At 41.6% G+C, this 16360-nt stretch overlaps 1 protein-coding gene across 3 annotated transcripts in view; it reads left to right on the top strand.

Annotated features, from left to right (window-relative positions):
- Positions 1–16360, top strand: part of ABHD6 (abhydrolase domain containing 6, acylglycerol lipase) — a 54090-nt gene that overhangs the window by 21914 nt on the left and 15816 nt on the right. For all 3 annotated transcript variants that reach the window (XM_053219171.1, XM_053219170.1, XM_053219172.1), the window contains exons 4-6: positions 11500–11656; positions 14072–14185; positions 15624–15756. In XM_053219171.1, the coding sequence (XP_053075146.1) occupies positions 11500–11656; positions 14072–14185; positions 15624–15756 (404 nt within the window). The remainder of the gene's footprint in view (positions 1–11499; positions 11657–14071; positions 14186–15623; positions 15757–16360) is intronic.

Below are 16360 nucleotides of genomic sequence, written 5' to 3'. Positions count from 1 at the left end.
CCCCTGACAAGGAGAGGCCAGGGTCGTGTACCCCTTGTGGCCCTGCAGAGGCACCATGGACCTCCACACACAAATGCCATCTTTCTTAAATCAAGGCAGAGAATGCAGTTCGGTGATGTGGCCTGTAACCATGGATATGGCTACATACAGAGGTGTGATTATATAAAGGCTAATTCTACCCACCACGTGCAGAAATCCCACTCCATGCCGCATAGTCCCTCAACCTCCAAACTCCTTCAAGGAGAAGGCTTTTCAGGGTCAAGACGGTCAGAATAATTTTGACATTTGACCTCATAGCAAATAATTCACTTTTTCATTGAGTTATAATTCACATAACATAAAAATCACCATTTTAAAGTGTATATAATTCAGTAGTTTTAATATATTCGCAGCGTTGTGGTGCCTGGATGGCTCAGTCAGAACAGCTTGCGACGCTTGATCTTGGGGTCGCGAGTTTGAGTCCCACGTTGGGTATAGAGATTACTAAAAAAAAAATAAAAAATAAAAACTTAAAAAAATATAAATCTATTCACAGGGTTGTGTACCTGTTACCACCAAATAATTCCATAGCATTTTCATCTTCCCAAAAGGAATCCCCATAACTGTTCACAGTCACTCAGAGTTTCCCCGTCCCTTCATTCCCTGGCAACTGTAACTGTTTTCTGTCCCTTTGGATTTGCCTGTTTTGGCCATTTCATATACATGCGATCATACAGCTTGTGGCCCTTAATGTCTCATTTCTTTCACTTAGCATGTTTTCAAGTTTCATCCATGTTGTAGCATGTATCAGTACTTCATTCATTATTATGGCTGGATAATTATCCATTGTATGGTTATACACATATTATCTATTTAAATGGATATTTGTGTAGTTCCCACTTTTTGGCTATTGCGAATAATGCCATATAGCAAATAATTCATTTTTATTAACAAATAATACCAGGAAAGCACTGAGAGGCCCCACAGAGCAGAACATTCAGTCTCTTATTAAATGACAGTGCAGAGGCATGTGATCTTAAAGCCTGCTCATGCCTGTCACTCGGCTTAGAGCTGTAGCCAGAGGACAAACACAGTGCTGCCCTTTATTTTATGCACTCAGGCACACAGGCCAAGAAGAAACCCAACTGGTTGGAGAGAATGAAAATCCTAGAAAACCTTTTGGTTCATGCCAGGTCATGTTGGAACATGGGGGTTGTGATTATGGTACTAGAACCCATGATGCCATTGCGGAGAGCTGTTGGAAATCCTGTGAGTTGCTCCTCCCGCCCCACCGAAATGCACAGCCAATTTCCTTCAACTCACCTCATTGCAGGTGACATTTACACAGTGGGTGTCATAGGATGAACAGCTTTACCGTGAGGAACTTATGTTCCTTAACCACAGTTATTTCTCCAAATGCCTTTAGCTGCTCAGCTGCCCATAATGACCACGGATGGATTCACTCTGCAGAGCTAGGTCAGCCAGGTTAATTGTCAGGGTCACTACATGAACAGGAACAGCAGGCAGTAGAGGTAGCTAGGCGTCCCAAACACCCCAAGCTGCCCTGCCAGATGCCCATGAGGGTGTGGTGTGACCATCACAGCAGGCTGTCTCCTGGACTTCTCCCTGGGGTCTTCTGAGCCCCTTAGGGAACAGGAACAGGCATCCCCTGTAGACCATGGCTGGTCTTCAGAACAGCTCTATGACTCAGTGTCCCTGGAGCATGACGAGCCTGTCTGCATAGTGATGTGGACCATGGTCGCCCCTGTAGGAGGCATCAGATGCTTTGCTTTGAGTCAGCAGAGGACCACAATTAGAGGGGCTGGGGCCACTGTGGGTGACATCAGAGACAGCTCTTATTTTCATCAGGCCAAATATTAAGACTGTTCACAGGATGAAGGAGGGAGAGATCTTTAAAGATTTTTACTTCCCAAAGAAACTCAGTTGTGAAAGGAAGATAAGGAATTATAAATATAAGAGAAAAAAACGGACAAGAATTGAAAAAGAAAACTAACATTTTTTGCAGATGACGTGATTGTGTTCACAGAAAGTACAAAAGAATCTATAGATAAGTTGTTGGAATTAATAAATATTTGGCAAGATTGCTAAATATAAGGTAAGTAAACAAAAATCAGTTATATTCTTATATGACAGCAACAAAAACATAGAAAATGAAAAAAATTTTAATGATACTAATCACCATTGTATCAACAAATATAGAATACCGAATTTATCTTAAGAATAAATCTAAAGAACAATGTAGAAGGCCTCTGGACAGAAAAATACAAAGTACTAGAGAAATTCTGAAAGACCTAAAGTAATGGAGATGTAGACAGTATTTGTGAGTTGAAAGACTTTCTATCATAGGGATGTCAGATTTCCCTGAAATGATGTATAGATTCAATGTACACCCATTTAAAATCCCAGCAGGGTTTTTTTTTTTTAATGTAATTTAATAAACTGCTTCTTAAATGTATAAAGAAAAGTAAAGAGCCAGTTGAGCAAGAGTCTTTGTTCTCTTTAAAAAAATTTTTTTAACAGTGTGCCTGGGTGGCTCAGTTAGTTGAGCGTCCGACTTCAGTTCGGGTCATGATCTCACGTTCATGAGTTTGAGCCCCGCATTGGGCTGCCTGCTGTCAGTACAGAGCCCACTTCGGATCTTCTGTCCCCCCCTCTCTCTGCTCCCTCCTCTCTCAAAAATAAATAAACATTTTTTAAAGTTTATTTATTTATTTTGAGAGAGACAGAGAGAGTGAGAGAGAGAGAAGGGAGAGAGAGAATCACGAGCAGGCTTTGCCCTCTCAGCGCAGAGTCCGACACCAGGCTTGATCTCAGGAACCGTGAGATCATGACCTGAGCCACAACCAAGAGTTAGATGCTTAACCAACTGAGCCCAGAGGTGCCCCAAGCAAGACAGTCTTGAAGAAGAACAATGCTAGATGATTTACATGACCAGCTGTCAAACCTAATTATAAAGCAACAGTAAGTCCAGGCTTTGTAAAGAAGGCATAAAGAGGGGCACCCGGGTGGCTCAGTCGGTTAAACGGCCGACTTCAGCTCAGGTCATGATCTTGCAGTCCGTGAGTTCGAGCCCCGCGTCGGGCTCTGTGCTGACAGCTCAGAGCCTGGAGCCTGTTTCAGATTCTGTGTCTCCCCCTCTCTCTGACCCTCCCCCGTTCATGTTCTGTCTGTCTCTGTCTCAAAAATAAATAAATGTTAAAAAAAAAAAAAAGGCATAAAGAAGGAAAGGGGCATAAAGAAGGAAAGGGGCATCTGGGTGGCTCAGTTTGTTGAGCACCTTGATTTCATCTCAGGTCATGATCCCAGGGTCATGGAATCGAGCCCTGCATTGGGCTCCATGCTCAGTGTGGAGCCTGCTTAAAATTGTCACCGTCTCTCTCCCTTGGCCCCCCCTCCCCTGCTCAAGATCTCTCTCTCTCTCTGTCTCTCTATAAAAAAAAAAAAAGAAGAAGAGGAAGAAGAAGGACAAAAAAACCCAGTGGGACAGGAGAGCGCAGTGACAGATGCACATAGATACAGTCTCTTGAATTACGATAACGGTAGCACTGCTTTGCAGTGGGGAAAGGGGGCTGTGTCAACTAGATATCCATCCGGAAAAAAAGTTAATCTTGACCTCTTTGGTAGGCAAAATTACAACAGCCCCACAAAGATCTACCTCTCTAATCCCCAGAAACTGTGAATATGATGGCAAATCATTTCCATAGTTCTGTTGTATACAATTGACCTAAAGATAAGGAGATTATCCAAGGAGGCCTGATTGAATCATATCAGCCTTTAAAAGTGAAGGGGTGGGTGGGTGATGGGTATTGAGGAGAGCACCTTTTGGGATGAGCACTGGGTGTTGTATGGAAACCAATTTGACAATAAATTTCATATATTGAAGAAAAAAAAATAAAAGTGAAGGGGTTCAGGGGTGCCTGGGTGGCTCAGTCAGTTGAGCATCCGACTTTGGCTCCAGTCATGATCTCGCACTTCACAAGTTTGAGCCCTCTGTTGGGCTCTGTGCTAGCAATTCAGAGCCTGGACCCTGCTTCAGATTCTGTCTCCTTCTCTCTCTGCCCCTCCCCACTCACACGCGCTCTCTCTCTCTCTCTCTCTCTCTCTTTTTCTCTCTCAAAAATAAACATTAAAAAGTGAAGGGGTTCAAAGCATGAGAAAGATTCAGTGCTATGGCTAGTTTGAAGTCGGAGAGGGCCCCATGAGAAGGAATGCCAGTGGACTCTGAGAGCAGACAGCCCCTGGCTGGCAGCCAGCAAGGCAGCAGGGATCTCAGTCCTAAACCACGAGGAACTGAATTCTGCTAATAACCTAAATAAGCTTAGAAGCTGATTCTTTCCCAGAGCTTCTAGATCAGTGCCAGCTGATGCCTTGATTTCAGCTTTGTGATACCTTCAGGAGAGAACTCTGGTAAGCTCTCTCCTGACCCATAGAACTGTGAGCTAATAAATGAGTTTTTTTAAGCTGCTCAACTTGGTAATTTGTAATGTAGCAATAAAAAAGAATACGGCCTCATCTACAACCTTGTGCCATGCACAAAAATCAAATCCAGGTGGATTATAGATCTAAAGGAAACAAAGCTTTTATAAGAAAGCATAGAAAAACCATGGGGTGCCTGGTGGCTCAGTTGGTTACACGTTCACCTGTTGACTTTGACTCAGGTCATGATCTCATGGTTCATGGTATCAAGCCCCACGTCAGGCTTTGCACTGACAGTACAGAACCTGTTTGGGATTCTCTCTCCCCCTTTCTCTGTTCCTCCCCACTCGTGTGCTCGATTCTCTCTCCCCCTTTCTCTGTTCCTCCCCACTCATGTGCTCTCTCTCTCAAAATAAATGAATAAATATTTTTTAAAAAAGAAAACATAGAAAAACCTCACAATATGGGGTATTAAAATGGCCAGTAAACATATGTAATGGTGCTCAACTTCACTGGCCATAAGGGGAATTTAATAAATTAAAACCAAAATGAGATGCCATTTCACAGCCACCAGGATGGCTGAAGTGAAGCAAGCTGACTATAATTCCAAGTATTGGCCAGAATGTTGTATTAGCTTCCCAGAGCTGCTGTGACAAATGACCATAAACCGGGTGACATAAAACAACAGGAATTTGTTCTCTCACAGTTCTAGAGGTTAGAAATACTAAATCAAGGTGTTGGCAACGTTTGTTCTTTCTGGAGGCCCTGAGGGAGAATCTGTTCAGTGGCTCATCCCTAGCTGCTGGTGACTGTAAGAAATCCTGGGCATTCTGTAACTTGTAGATGTGTTCTTCATGTGTAGATGGGTCACTCCACTGTCTGCCTCTGTATTTCACATGGTGTTCTTCCCTCTGTGTGTTTCTGTGTCCAAATTTCCTTCTTTTTATAAGGGCACCAGTCATCTTGGACTTGGGCCCAACCCTAATCCAGTATGACCTTAACTCAACTTGATTATTTCTGGAAAGACCCTGTTTCCAAATAAGGTCATATCCATAGGTTCCAGATAGACATGAATTTGGGGGGAATACTATTCAACCCAGTGCGGATGTGAAGCAACAAGAATCTGGCATATTGTTGATGAAAGTGTAAATTAGTTCATACTAATTTCATACACTTCACACTTCATACAACAGAAGTGTGTATATGTGTGTGTGTGTGTGTGTGTGTGTGTACATATATATATATGTACACACACACACACACACACTGAGACAGAGATCAGAAGACATATAAAAGAATATTCCATATCTGTTTCATTTGTAATACCTCCAAACTGGAAACACCAGTCTTCATTAATACTTTAACAGATAGTGGTGCCTGGGTGGCTCAGTCAGTTAAGCGTCCGACTTCGGCTCAGGTCACGATCTCATGGTTTGTGGGTTCGAGCCCTGTGTCGGACTTTGTGCTAACAGCTCAGAGCCTCGAGCCTGCTTCAGATTCTGTGTCTCCCTCTCTCTCTGCCCCTTCCCCACTCATGCTCTGTTTCTCTGTCTCTCTCTCTCAAAAATAAATAAAGATTAAAAAAAATACTTTAACAGATAAATAAATAAAAGCATAGCTGTAAAATTATTCATAGAGTATTCAGCGGAATACTATACAGCTATGAAAAGGAAAGACCTAGTGCTGTATTCTATAATACAAACACAATACTGAGTGAAAGAAATCTGATACAAATACTTATTGTATGACAAAGTTCTAAAATAGTAAAACTTTCCTGAAGAGATAAAGTGAGGTAGTGGTTACCTTTGGGGGTGCTGATGGGGAAAGACATGAGGTGGGCATCTGGGTTGCTGGTCATGTATTCTAGATCCTAATCTGGGTGGCAGATACTGGGTTCATTTTTTTTTAAGCTACCAAATGGGGCACCTGGGTAGTTCAAGACAGTTCTGCATATTCATCAGGCTGTACACTTAAAATATGTACACATTTCTATATGATTTATATACTTCAATTAAAAGTTTCTCTAAAAATTAGCAATGAAGGATTTAGAGAAATTGACCTCTCAGGTACTGCCAGTGGGAATGTAAAGTTGTGCAACCACTTCTGACAGTTCCTCAAAATGCGTTTTTTTAAAAAGCTACCATATGGGATGCCTGGGTGGCTCAGTCAGTTAAGTGTCTGAATTTGATTTCAACTCAGGTCATGATCTCACAGCTCATGGGTTTGAGCCTTGCGTCGGGCTCCACACTGTCAGCTCAGGATCCTCTCTCTCTGCCCTCCCCTACTCCTGTGCTCTCTCTCTTTCTGTCTCAAAATAAATAATAAAAATGAAAAATAATAATAAAAAACCCTACCATATGATCCAGCAATTCTACTCTTTGGTGAACTGAGAACACCCATGAGAACTGAAAACATATGTCCACAGAAAAAGTTGTATGTGAATGTTCATAGTGGTATTATTCCTAATGGCTAAAAAGTAGAAATAATTCACATGTTTGTGAGCTGATGACTGGATAAACAAATGTGCATATCCAGGTGATGGGATATTATTTAGCCTTAAAAAGGAATGGAGTACGAATACATTCCATAACAGAAGAACTTGAAAACATTATGCTAAAGTGAAATAAGCCAAACACAGAAAGTCACAGATTGAATGACCCCATTGATATGAGATGTCCAGAATAAGCAGATCCATAGAGTAAACATAAAGAGACCAGAAGGAAACTAGTAGTTGCTATGAGCTGTAGGGAGAGGGCAATGGAGAGTGAATGTTGATTGGTATGGATTTCTTTCTTTCTTTCTTTCTTTCTTTCTTTCTTTCTTTCTTTCTTTCTTTCTTTCTTTCTTTCTATAAAGTTTATTTTGAGAGAGAGAGAGAGAGCGGGAAAGGGGCAGAGAGTGAGAGAGAATTCCAAGCAGGCTCAGCACCATCAGCACAGAACCCCACGTGAGGCTCATGCTCATGAACCATGAGATCATGACCTGAGCTGAAATCAAGAGTCAGATGCTCAACTGACTGAACCACCAAGGTGCCCCTTTCTTTCTTTTTTTAATTGTGGTAAAATATACATAACATAAAATTTAGCATTCTACCTATTTTAATTTTTTTGAATGTTTATTTCTGAGACAGAGAAAGACAGAGCATGAGTGGGGGAGGGGCAGAGAGAGAGGGAGACACAGAATCCAAAGCAGGCTCCAGGCTCTGAGCTGTCAGCGCAGGGCCCGATGCATGCTCAAACACATGAACCGTGAGATAATGGTCTGCACCGAAGTTGGACACTTAACTGAGTCACCCAGGCACCCCATCTTTCTACCCATTTTAAAGTGTACCGTTCAATCTGGTTTCTTTTTGGTGAAAATGTTCCAGAATTAGAGAGTGGTGATGGTTGCACTACTTTGTGAATATGCTTTAAAAAAAAAAAAAAAAACAGTTGTATCTTTTAAAAGGGTGAGTTTAATGGTATGTCAATTATATCTCAATAAAAAGAAATCTATACATAACATCCTAGTCATTTGGGAAAAGCAAATCAAAACCACAATAAGATACTGCACACCTGTCAGGGTGACTATTATTTCAGAAAAAAAATAAACGGAAAATAACATGTGTTGGTGAGGATATAGAGAAATCCTTGTGCATCGCTGGTACAAATGTAAAATAGTACAGCTGCTGTGACAAATTTAGTGGCTCCTCAAAAAGTTAAACATAGAGTTACCATATGATCCAGCAATTCTACTTCTGGGTATATACTCCAAAGAATTGAAAGCAGGGACTCAAACAGATATTTGTATACTGACGTTCATAGCAGCATTACTCACGATAGCCCAAAAAATGAAACTGCCCAAATATTCATCAACAGATGAGGGATAAACAAAATACGGTGCCTATATAAAAGAGAACATTACTCAGTTTTAAAAAGGAAGGAAATTTTGACACATGCTATAACATGGATGGACCTTGAAATCACTATGCTCAGCGAAATATGCCAGACACAAAAGAACAAATTTTGTATGATTCTGCTTATATGAGGTACCTAAAATAGGCAGATTCATAGAGACAGAAAGCAGAATAGAGGTTATCAGGGGCTGAGGGGAGAAGGGGAATGGGGAGTAATTATTTAATGGTTATAGCATTTCTATTTGGGATGATGAAAAAGTTCTAGAATGGGCAATGGTGTTGGTTGATGTGCAACATTGTGAATGTACTTAATGCCGTTGAATTGTATGGTTAAAATGGTGAATCTTCTGTTATGTATATTTTGCCACAATAAAAAAAAAGAGAAATATTTAAGTCCTTTTCTTTAGAGGTTCTTGTAATCTAGTAAGTCTGAGACTTGTAGGATGAAGGGTTTGGACCCTGGAAGTATGTGTGTGTGTGTGTGTGTGTGTGTGTGTGTGTGTGTGTGTGTGTGTGTGTATGTGGGTGAGTGGGTGTGGGTGTGTGCGCACGCACGCGCGCAACGGAGTATCAATCGCTCAGCCATCAAAAAGAATGAGATTTTGCCATTTGTGACAACGTAGATGGACCTAGAAGGTAGTATGCTAGGTGAAGTAAGTCAGACAGAGAAAGAGAAATACCATGTGATTTCACTTATGTGAGCAATCTAAAAAACAAAACAAACGAACAAATGGAAAACAGAAACAATCATAAATACAGAAAACAAACTGGTATCTGCCCAAGGGGAAGTGGGGGGGGGGATGGGTAAAATAGGTGAAGGGGATTAAGATGTGCAACATTCCGGTTACAAAATAAATATAGAGATGAAAAGTACAACACAGGGAATATAGTCAAGAATACTATAAAAGCAGTATAATGTTATGTGGTGTTGTGTGGTGACAGATGGCAGGCATTGAGTAACGGATCGAACTGTCCAAGCACTATATTGTTCACGTGAAACTAATAAAACACTATATTTAAGTTTTTAAAAAGATCACTTAATAAATGAATGAGCTGGGATATGAATGATTGAATGAATGAATGAACGAACGAACGAACCAACTAACTCATCTTATGGTGCCAGGGTTTAGAATTTTGACATATGCTTGCTCTGTCATAAGAGCTTTTAAGCTAGCCAATGTTATTTTTAATGTTTTGAATAGGCAATGCATTCATTGAAAAAAGAAAGTAATGAAAGTCTCCTTCCTGGCCCTATTCTCTTTCCACCTACTTCTCACTATAATCCCACCTCCACTCCAGATACTCATCTTGATAGTGTATTGTGTATGCTCTCTTGCTTTGTGTATGTAGATGCAAGTAAATATGCATGTATATCCTCATCCCCTTCGTCCTTTATTTTATACCAAGGGTTAGTTACCACCGTTCAGCTTAGGCTGTTTGCTTTCTGCAAGACTTGGCTACCTCTCTGGTGCAAAGTATACCACAAAGTGAATCTCTGATTGAATTAATTATCTTTCATCTCGGCGAGATTCTTCATGCAGAGAGTTACATTTGTTTGATGGTAATTCCATATTGAAATCAAATTCGGGCCAAACTCCAGCACTGCCAAGTCTTACATAACCAACAGAACCTGAGCTTCCAACCAACTGCCATATGCTGTGAGGAATAAAACCAGAGGACCGATGCAGATGGTTCTTAACAGTCACGTTCTCACTCTCAAAATCTCTAGGGGGAAGAAACCAACTTATATATATAAAATATATATGTTAATATATATTTTTAAATATACATATTTTAATACATGTGTATGTATGTATGTATGTTTGGGGTAGAGGGATATGACCTTTATTGAGCTTATCCACCAGAGTGGAAATAATGTCTGTATAAAACAAAATGTTTGTTACTATGACTTCTACATCACAATTAAAATCCAGTCAACTCTAGGGATGCCTGGGTGGCTCAGTCAGTTAAGCATCTAACTTCGGCTCAGGTCATGATCTTGGCGGTTCATGAATTTGAGCCCCACGTCGGGCTCTGTGCTGACAGCGCAGAACCTGGAGCCTACTGTGGATTCTGTGTCTCCCTCTCTCTCTGCCCCTTCTCCGCTTGTGCTCTGTCTCTCTCAAAAATAAACATTAACAATTTTTTTAAATAAATAAAATCCAGTCAACTCTATCAAAATACTTTAGAATCAATAGCTTCTCTGAAGCCACAGTAACACTTAAATAAGGTTAAGACTCAAAAGCAGAAATTTGGTTGGTTGGAAAGCTAATTAAACTTCCTACTTGCTCAAATAGAATTACAAAAGAACAGAATTGTGTTTTTCACAGAGACAGAGTCCACTGGACTCACCAACACTGGACAGCTGTCAAGAGTGTTTAGTCCTGAGATCATAAGGAATCCAGGCATTCTTGGACAAGTAGTCTGTCCTTGGACAGAATTCTTGTCCTTGGACAAGTATTCCCAATCAGAGATTTGTGGATGTGACCCCACCACCAGCAATTGTAGCCTTAAGGAGCGAGTCTAATTCTTCATCTCCACAAATAGCAAGTTGCAAGTGATGAGTGGTAATATGCTTTACCTTCAAGTCTTTTGATCATTTCCTGCCAGTCAGAGCCCCTCTGCGGTGACGTACTTACTCCAGGATGGCTGCATTGTACATGGTGCAGCTGTGCCCACACGTCCATGGCTGTTCGTCCTAGATTTCAGGTGTCCATGAGTATGACCCACCAGGAACTGCAAGCCAGCTCTCTACGAGAGGAACCTGCCTTTGTCTTGACCTTACTGGAGTTCTTCCCAACCTTGCCACCAGCTACTTCGAATTCAGCTGTAGCTCAAGCAAGCAAGGCAAAGAAAGGCCAATCAGACACCTAGAAAGATCTCACCACCTACTCCTTCGTCATACCGCCATTTAAAATGCCAAAAAGATATATATATCAACAAGAGGTTATTATATATCATGCCTCTTCGGAAAACACTCTTTTACTCTTTTTTCTCCTCCTAGTTAGAGGTTATTAGAAAATTACATACAAGAATATTCATTTAAGGTGCTTCCTGGAATGGTTTCACTCAGTGTTCCCTGAGGGTGGGGGACCCCAAGGACATATGGGGAAGAGGGCATGTGCCCCTTCCCAAACCACTTTTCTGGAGCTTGCTGGTTTTGTTTCACCTTTATGTTTCCTCCCCAGGTACTGGCGGAGAACGTTGGGCATGCAGGTCTGCTATGTTTACCATGAAGATTATCAGTTCTGTTATTCCTTCCGGGGCAGGCCGGGGCACAAACCTTCCATCCTCATGCTCCATGGATTCTCTGCACATAAGGATATGTGGCTCAGTGTGGTCAAGGTGCAGTTCTAGATTCTTCTCTCTCAAGAGGGGGTCACTCAATAAAGAAAAGGGTGTCCACTTGCATGTGATGTCATCAGCAATGATGGAAAGCAAAGGGAACCCAGAACTGTGGCTCAAATCATCTTAAAACTAATTCAGTATCCACGTAACCCTTGAGCAACATGGGGGTTAAGGGAGCCCACCTACCATGCAGTCAAGAATTCATGTATAACTTTTTTGCTCCCCCAAAACTTAACTACAAATAACCTACTGTTGACCAGAAGCCTTTACCAATAACATAGATGGTTGATTAATACATATTTTGTATGTTATATATATTATATACTGTATTCTTACAATAAAGTAAGCTAGAGAAAAGAAAATGTTATTAAGAAAATGGTAAGGAAGAAAAAATACATTTACTGTACTGTATCGAAAAAAATCCATGTATAAATGGATCTGCACAGTTCAAACCTGTGTTGTTTGAGGGTCAACTGTATTATTCAGATCCTTTTCTCAGAAAAAGTTACTGAGTTGAATGTTATTTGTAAAATCTGTACCCTAGAAATACTTTCGTCTCATGAATATTTCTTAAGGTTTCTGACACTCACCTTCCTCTCAGAATTTGTCATGATTATCAAGATCAGGTTAACAAAATCATTTATTCTTTTTCAATGTTTATTTATTTTTGAGAGAGAGAGACAGAGTGCAAGTGGGGGTGGGGCACAGAGAGAGGGAGACACAAAATCCAAAGCAGGCTCCAGGCTCTGAACTGTCAGCATAGAGCCAGGCGTGGGGCTCAAATTCACCAACTGCGAGATCATGACCTGAGCCGAAGTCGGATGCCTAACCGACTTAGCCACCCAGGTGCCTCAAAATCATTTATTCTTTTATACTCCAAGTATCTCCTCCTCCTTCTCCTCATTCTCCCTTTTGTTCTTCTTCTCTTTCTCCCTTGCCCTTCCTCCCTTCCTTCTACTTTCGTTTTTGTTTTTTTTTAATTTTCCTGAGTCATTTAGAGAAACCATCTTTATCTAGCAGCTTCCTGAGATTGGTTTTCCAATCTGTCCTGGTTTCCTTGGGTGTGGCAACTTGCATTATTGGTCAGAGGGACCAGGTGGTGCAGGTGGAGGCTGAGAGAGACTCCCACCTCAAGCAGAACTATACCTGAATGATTCCAAGTATGATCTACACGAGGGGGAAAGGGCTCACACATCCTGTAGTTCCTTGTGTTCTCATCCCCAGATTCCACTGGAAGGACAGGCATCCCCATGCCTTAATGAACCTCTCGCTTCCTGCCCCAACTCAGATGTTTGTTTGTTTATTTTTGAGTTTGTTTGTTTGTTTGTTTATTTTTGAGAGAATGAGGAATAAGCACACAAGAGAGAGAAGGGCAGAGAGAGAGGGGGAGAGGGAGAATCCCAAGCAGGCTTTGCACTGTCAGTGCAGAGCTCCATGTGGGGCTCAAACCCTTGAACCGTGAGATCATGACCTGACCTGAAATCAAGAGTCAGGTGCTTAACCGACTGAGCCACCCAGATGCCCCTCAGATGTTTTTTATGTAACTGGGTATTTGTTTATTGGTAACTGATGTTTCTCAGTTTCCTGGTTCAAAGTGGCACAAATATAAGTGGAAGGTATTTTAGGATAATAATCATCCCAGGATTTAGACATTAATGCAAAAAACAAAAAACAAAAAAAGTTGAAACCAGAGGTAGGGTGATCAGACAGTCATGGTTCTTAGAGAAAGCTTTGCTTTTGTTGGCTCTGGGGCTGCTCCAGTTGGCTGTGTTCTGGGAGAACAGAGGCTTGTTTTTTAGTTCCAAGTCAGTGGCTGCATAACTGAGTAAGTGTGAAAGGGGTGAGGGAAAGGAGAAGGAGATAGTAGATGCCGATCGGCATCGAGAAACAACGAGAGGGGCGCCTGGGTGGCTCAGTCGGTTAAGCGTCTGACTTCAGCTCAGGTCATGATCTCGCGGTCCATGAGTTTGAGCCCCGCATCGGGCTCTGTGCTGGCAGCTCAGAGCCTGGAGCCTGTTTCGGATTCTGTGTCTCCCTCTCTCTCTGATCCTCCCCCATTCATGCTCTGTCTCTCTCTGTCTCAAAAATAAATAAACTTTTAAAAAAAATTAAAAAAAAAAAAAAAGAAAACAAGAAATTCCAGCTTACTACCTTAACCTTTGTCCCCCTTTTCCAGACATCTCCTGAGTCCCCTCCCATCTGTATATTGATCTTTTGGGGCCTCTGCTCCCTATGAGGTTACTGGCAGTACTTGTATCAGATGTTACTGGGGTAAGACACTGGGTGGCGTAGGCCCACCATCCTCAGGGATGGCTGTCAGGTCACTTGGTAAGTGGGGGCAACCTCCCTAGAAGAGTGGGCAGACATGACCTGCATACCACATACTGATTCTCTGCACCCATGTGTCCTCAGTTCCTTCCAAAGAACCTGCACTTGGTCTGCGTGGACATGCCGGGACATGAGGGCACCACCCGGTCCTCCCTGGATGACCTGTCCATAGATGGTCAAGTGAAGAGGATACACCAGGTAAGCCGGAAGCTCTACCAAAATTGCTCAGACTGGGCCTTCCCCACCTCACATGCCCAAACCTGGAGAGCAGGTAAGAGAGTTCCATGCTGACTTGTAACCAGTCTCTAATCCATTCTGTCTGCAAATATTTACAAACAAAATGGCACCCAAATGGTATCATTGGTCAGCTGTGGAGGGCCAGGACCTATTGCATATTGTTCTCCTTTAAGCCTGTTTTAGTTGTTTCTCAAGAAATATGGTATGGACATTTTTTTTAGCTCTTGAAAAAGGAGTTTATAATTCTCAAGATCATTTCCCTAGAGTCTGTTTTTTTGCTTACCACCTACATGACACAATATCATGATAGCCCCTCTGCCTAGTTGTGGAGGATGGGGAGGGTGCTCTTTGCATTTTGTTCTATTTTAGCATCTAGCTTCAGCCTCCCTCTGGCTGAGCTTTCAAAATCATGAGTCTCATGAACCAGTTCAGAATTTAATAGTCTGTAAGTTTCAGATTAACAGTACATATTTTCCCCAGATGAGGATTTTTTTTTTAATGTTTATTTATTTTTGAGAGAGAGAGTGAGTGTGAACAGGGGCAGGGCAGAGAGAGAGGGAGACACAGAATATGAAGCAGGCTCCAGGCTCCAAGCTGTCAGCACACAGCCCACTGCGGGGCTCAAATCACAAACTGTGAGATCATGACCTGAACTGAAGTTGGCGCTAACCGACTGAGCCCCCCAGGTACCCTGAGGATGTTTATTTAATGTCTGTACCCACCCCACCTCCCTTTAGATTGTGTATTCTGATGAGGTCAGGAACCTTATCTTTTGGGGTCTTTGATGTATCCTTAGGAGCTGACCGTAGTTCCTTGTACATAATAGATATCCAATAAATATTTTTGAGATGTGTGGATGGTTGGTTGAATGGTTGGATGGTTGAATAGACAGGTTGGTTGTCATATGAATGGATGGTTAGATGGATGGAAAGGGCTTTAAATTAGGGCAAGAGTCTTCAAACTGTGGTTGGCCTGCCACCTATTTTTGTAAGCTAAGTTTTCTTGGAATACAGCCCTGCTCATTCATTTACGTATTATCTCTGGCTGCTTTTGTGCTACAACAGTAGAGTTGAGTAGCTGCAACAGAGAACATATGACCCACAAAGCAAATAATATTTTCTCTCGGGACCTTTATAAAAAAGTTTGCTGGCTCATGAATTAGGAGAATTCTTGTTGGTTTTATACTTATAAATGACCCTTCAATCACCTGTGTCAGGTAAAGAGTATTATATGCCATAAGGCTTGTCTGAATAATGGATCCAGTAGATTTCAGACCCCCTTTCACTAATAGATCTTGTCAGCTGTCCTCACAGGAGGTACAGTGGTTTTCTGCTGCGTAATCACTATTGTTGTTGACTACAGCTATATAACCAAGCCTCCTTCTCTTTTCTCTTCCTAGTTTGTAGAATGCCTCAAGCTGAACAAAAAACCCTTCCACCTGATAGGTACCTCCATGGGTGGCCACGTGGCTGGGGTATATGCTGCTTACTACCCTTCAGATGTCTGCAGTCTAAGTCTTGTATGCCCTGCTGGTGAGTAACAAGGCTAAAATAACCCCATGTGTGACTTGAGCACAGCAGGGTCTGAATCTCTAGGGAGCAGATGGCAGTGTCTGCTATGGCTGTCTTTTAGAATCATTTTTTTCAACGTCTACTTTAGAGATATACAGTGCTTTAAAGATAACTAACCAAACAGTAGTTGTATAACCATAATCGTAACCATGCTTTTTTTTTAGATTTTTTTTTTTATTAACTTGTTTATTTTTTATTTTTTTAAATTTACATCCAAATTAGTTAGCATATAGTGCAACAATGATTTCAGGAGTAGATTCCTTAATGCCCCTTACCCATTTATCCCATGCCCCCTCCCACAACCCCTCCCCTTAACCCTCCGTTTGTTCTCCATATTTATGAGTCTCTTCAATTTTGTCCCCCTCCGTTTTTATATTATTTTTGTTTCCGTTCCCTTATGTTCATCTGTTTTGTCTCTTAAAGTCCTCATATGAGTGAAGTCATACGATTTTTGTCTTTCTCTGAGTAATTTCACTTAGCATAATATCCTCCAGTTCCATCCACGTAGTTGCAAATGGCAAGATTTCATTCTTTTTGATTGCCGAGTAATACTCCATTGCATATA

Source organism: Acinonyx jubatus, chromosome A2 (genome assembly GCF_027475565.1).
Source record: "Acinonyx jubatus isolate Ajub_Pintada_27869175 chromosome A2, VMU_Ajub_asm_v1.0, whole genome shotgun sequence".
In the NCBI taxonomy this organism is placed as follows: Eukaryota; Metazoa; Chordata; class Mammalia; order Carnivora; family Felidae; genus Acinonyx; species Acinonyx jubatus.
The sequence above is the reverse complement of the archived record's forward strand: the minus strand, read 5'-3'. Positions and strand labels throughout refer to the sequence as shown.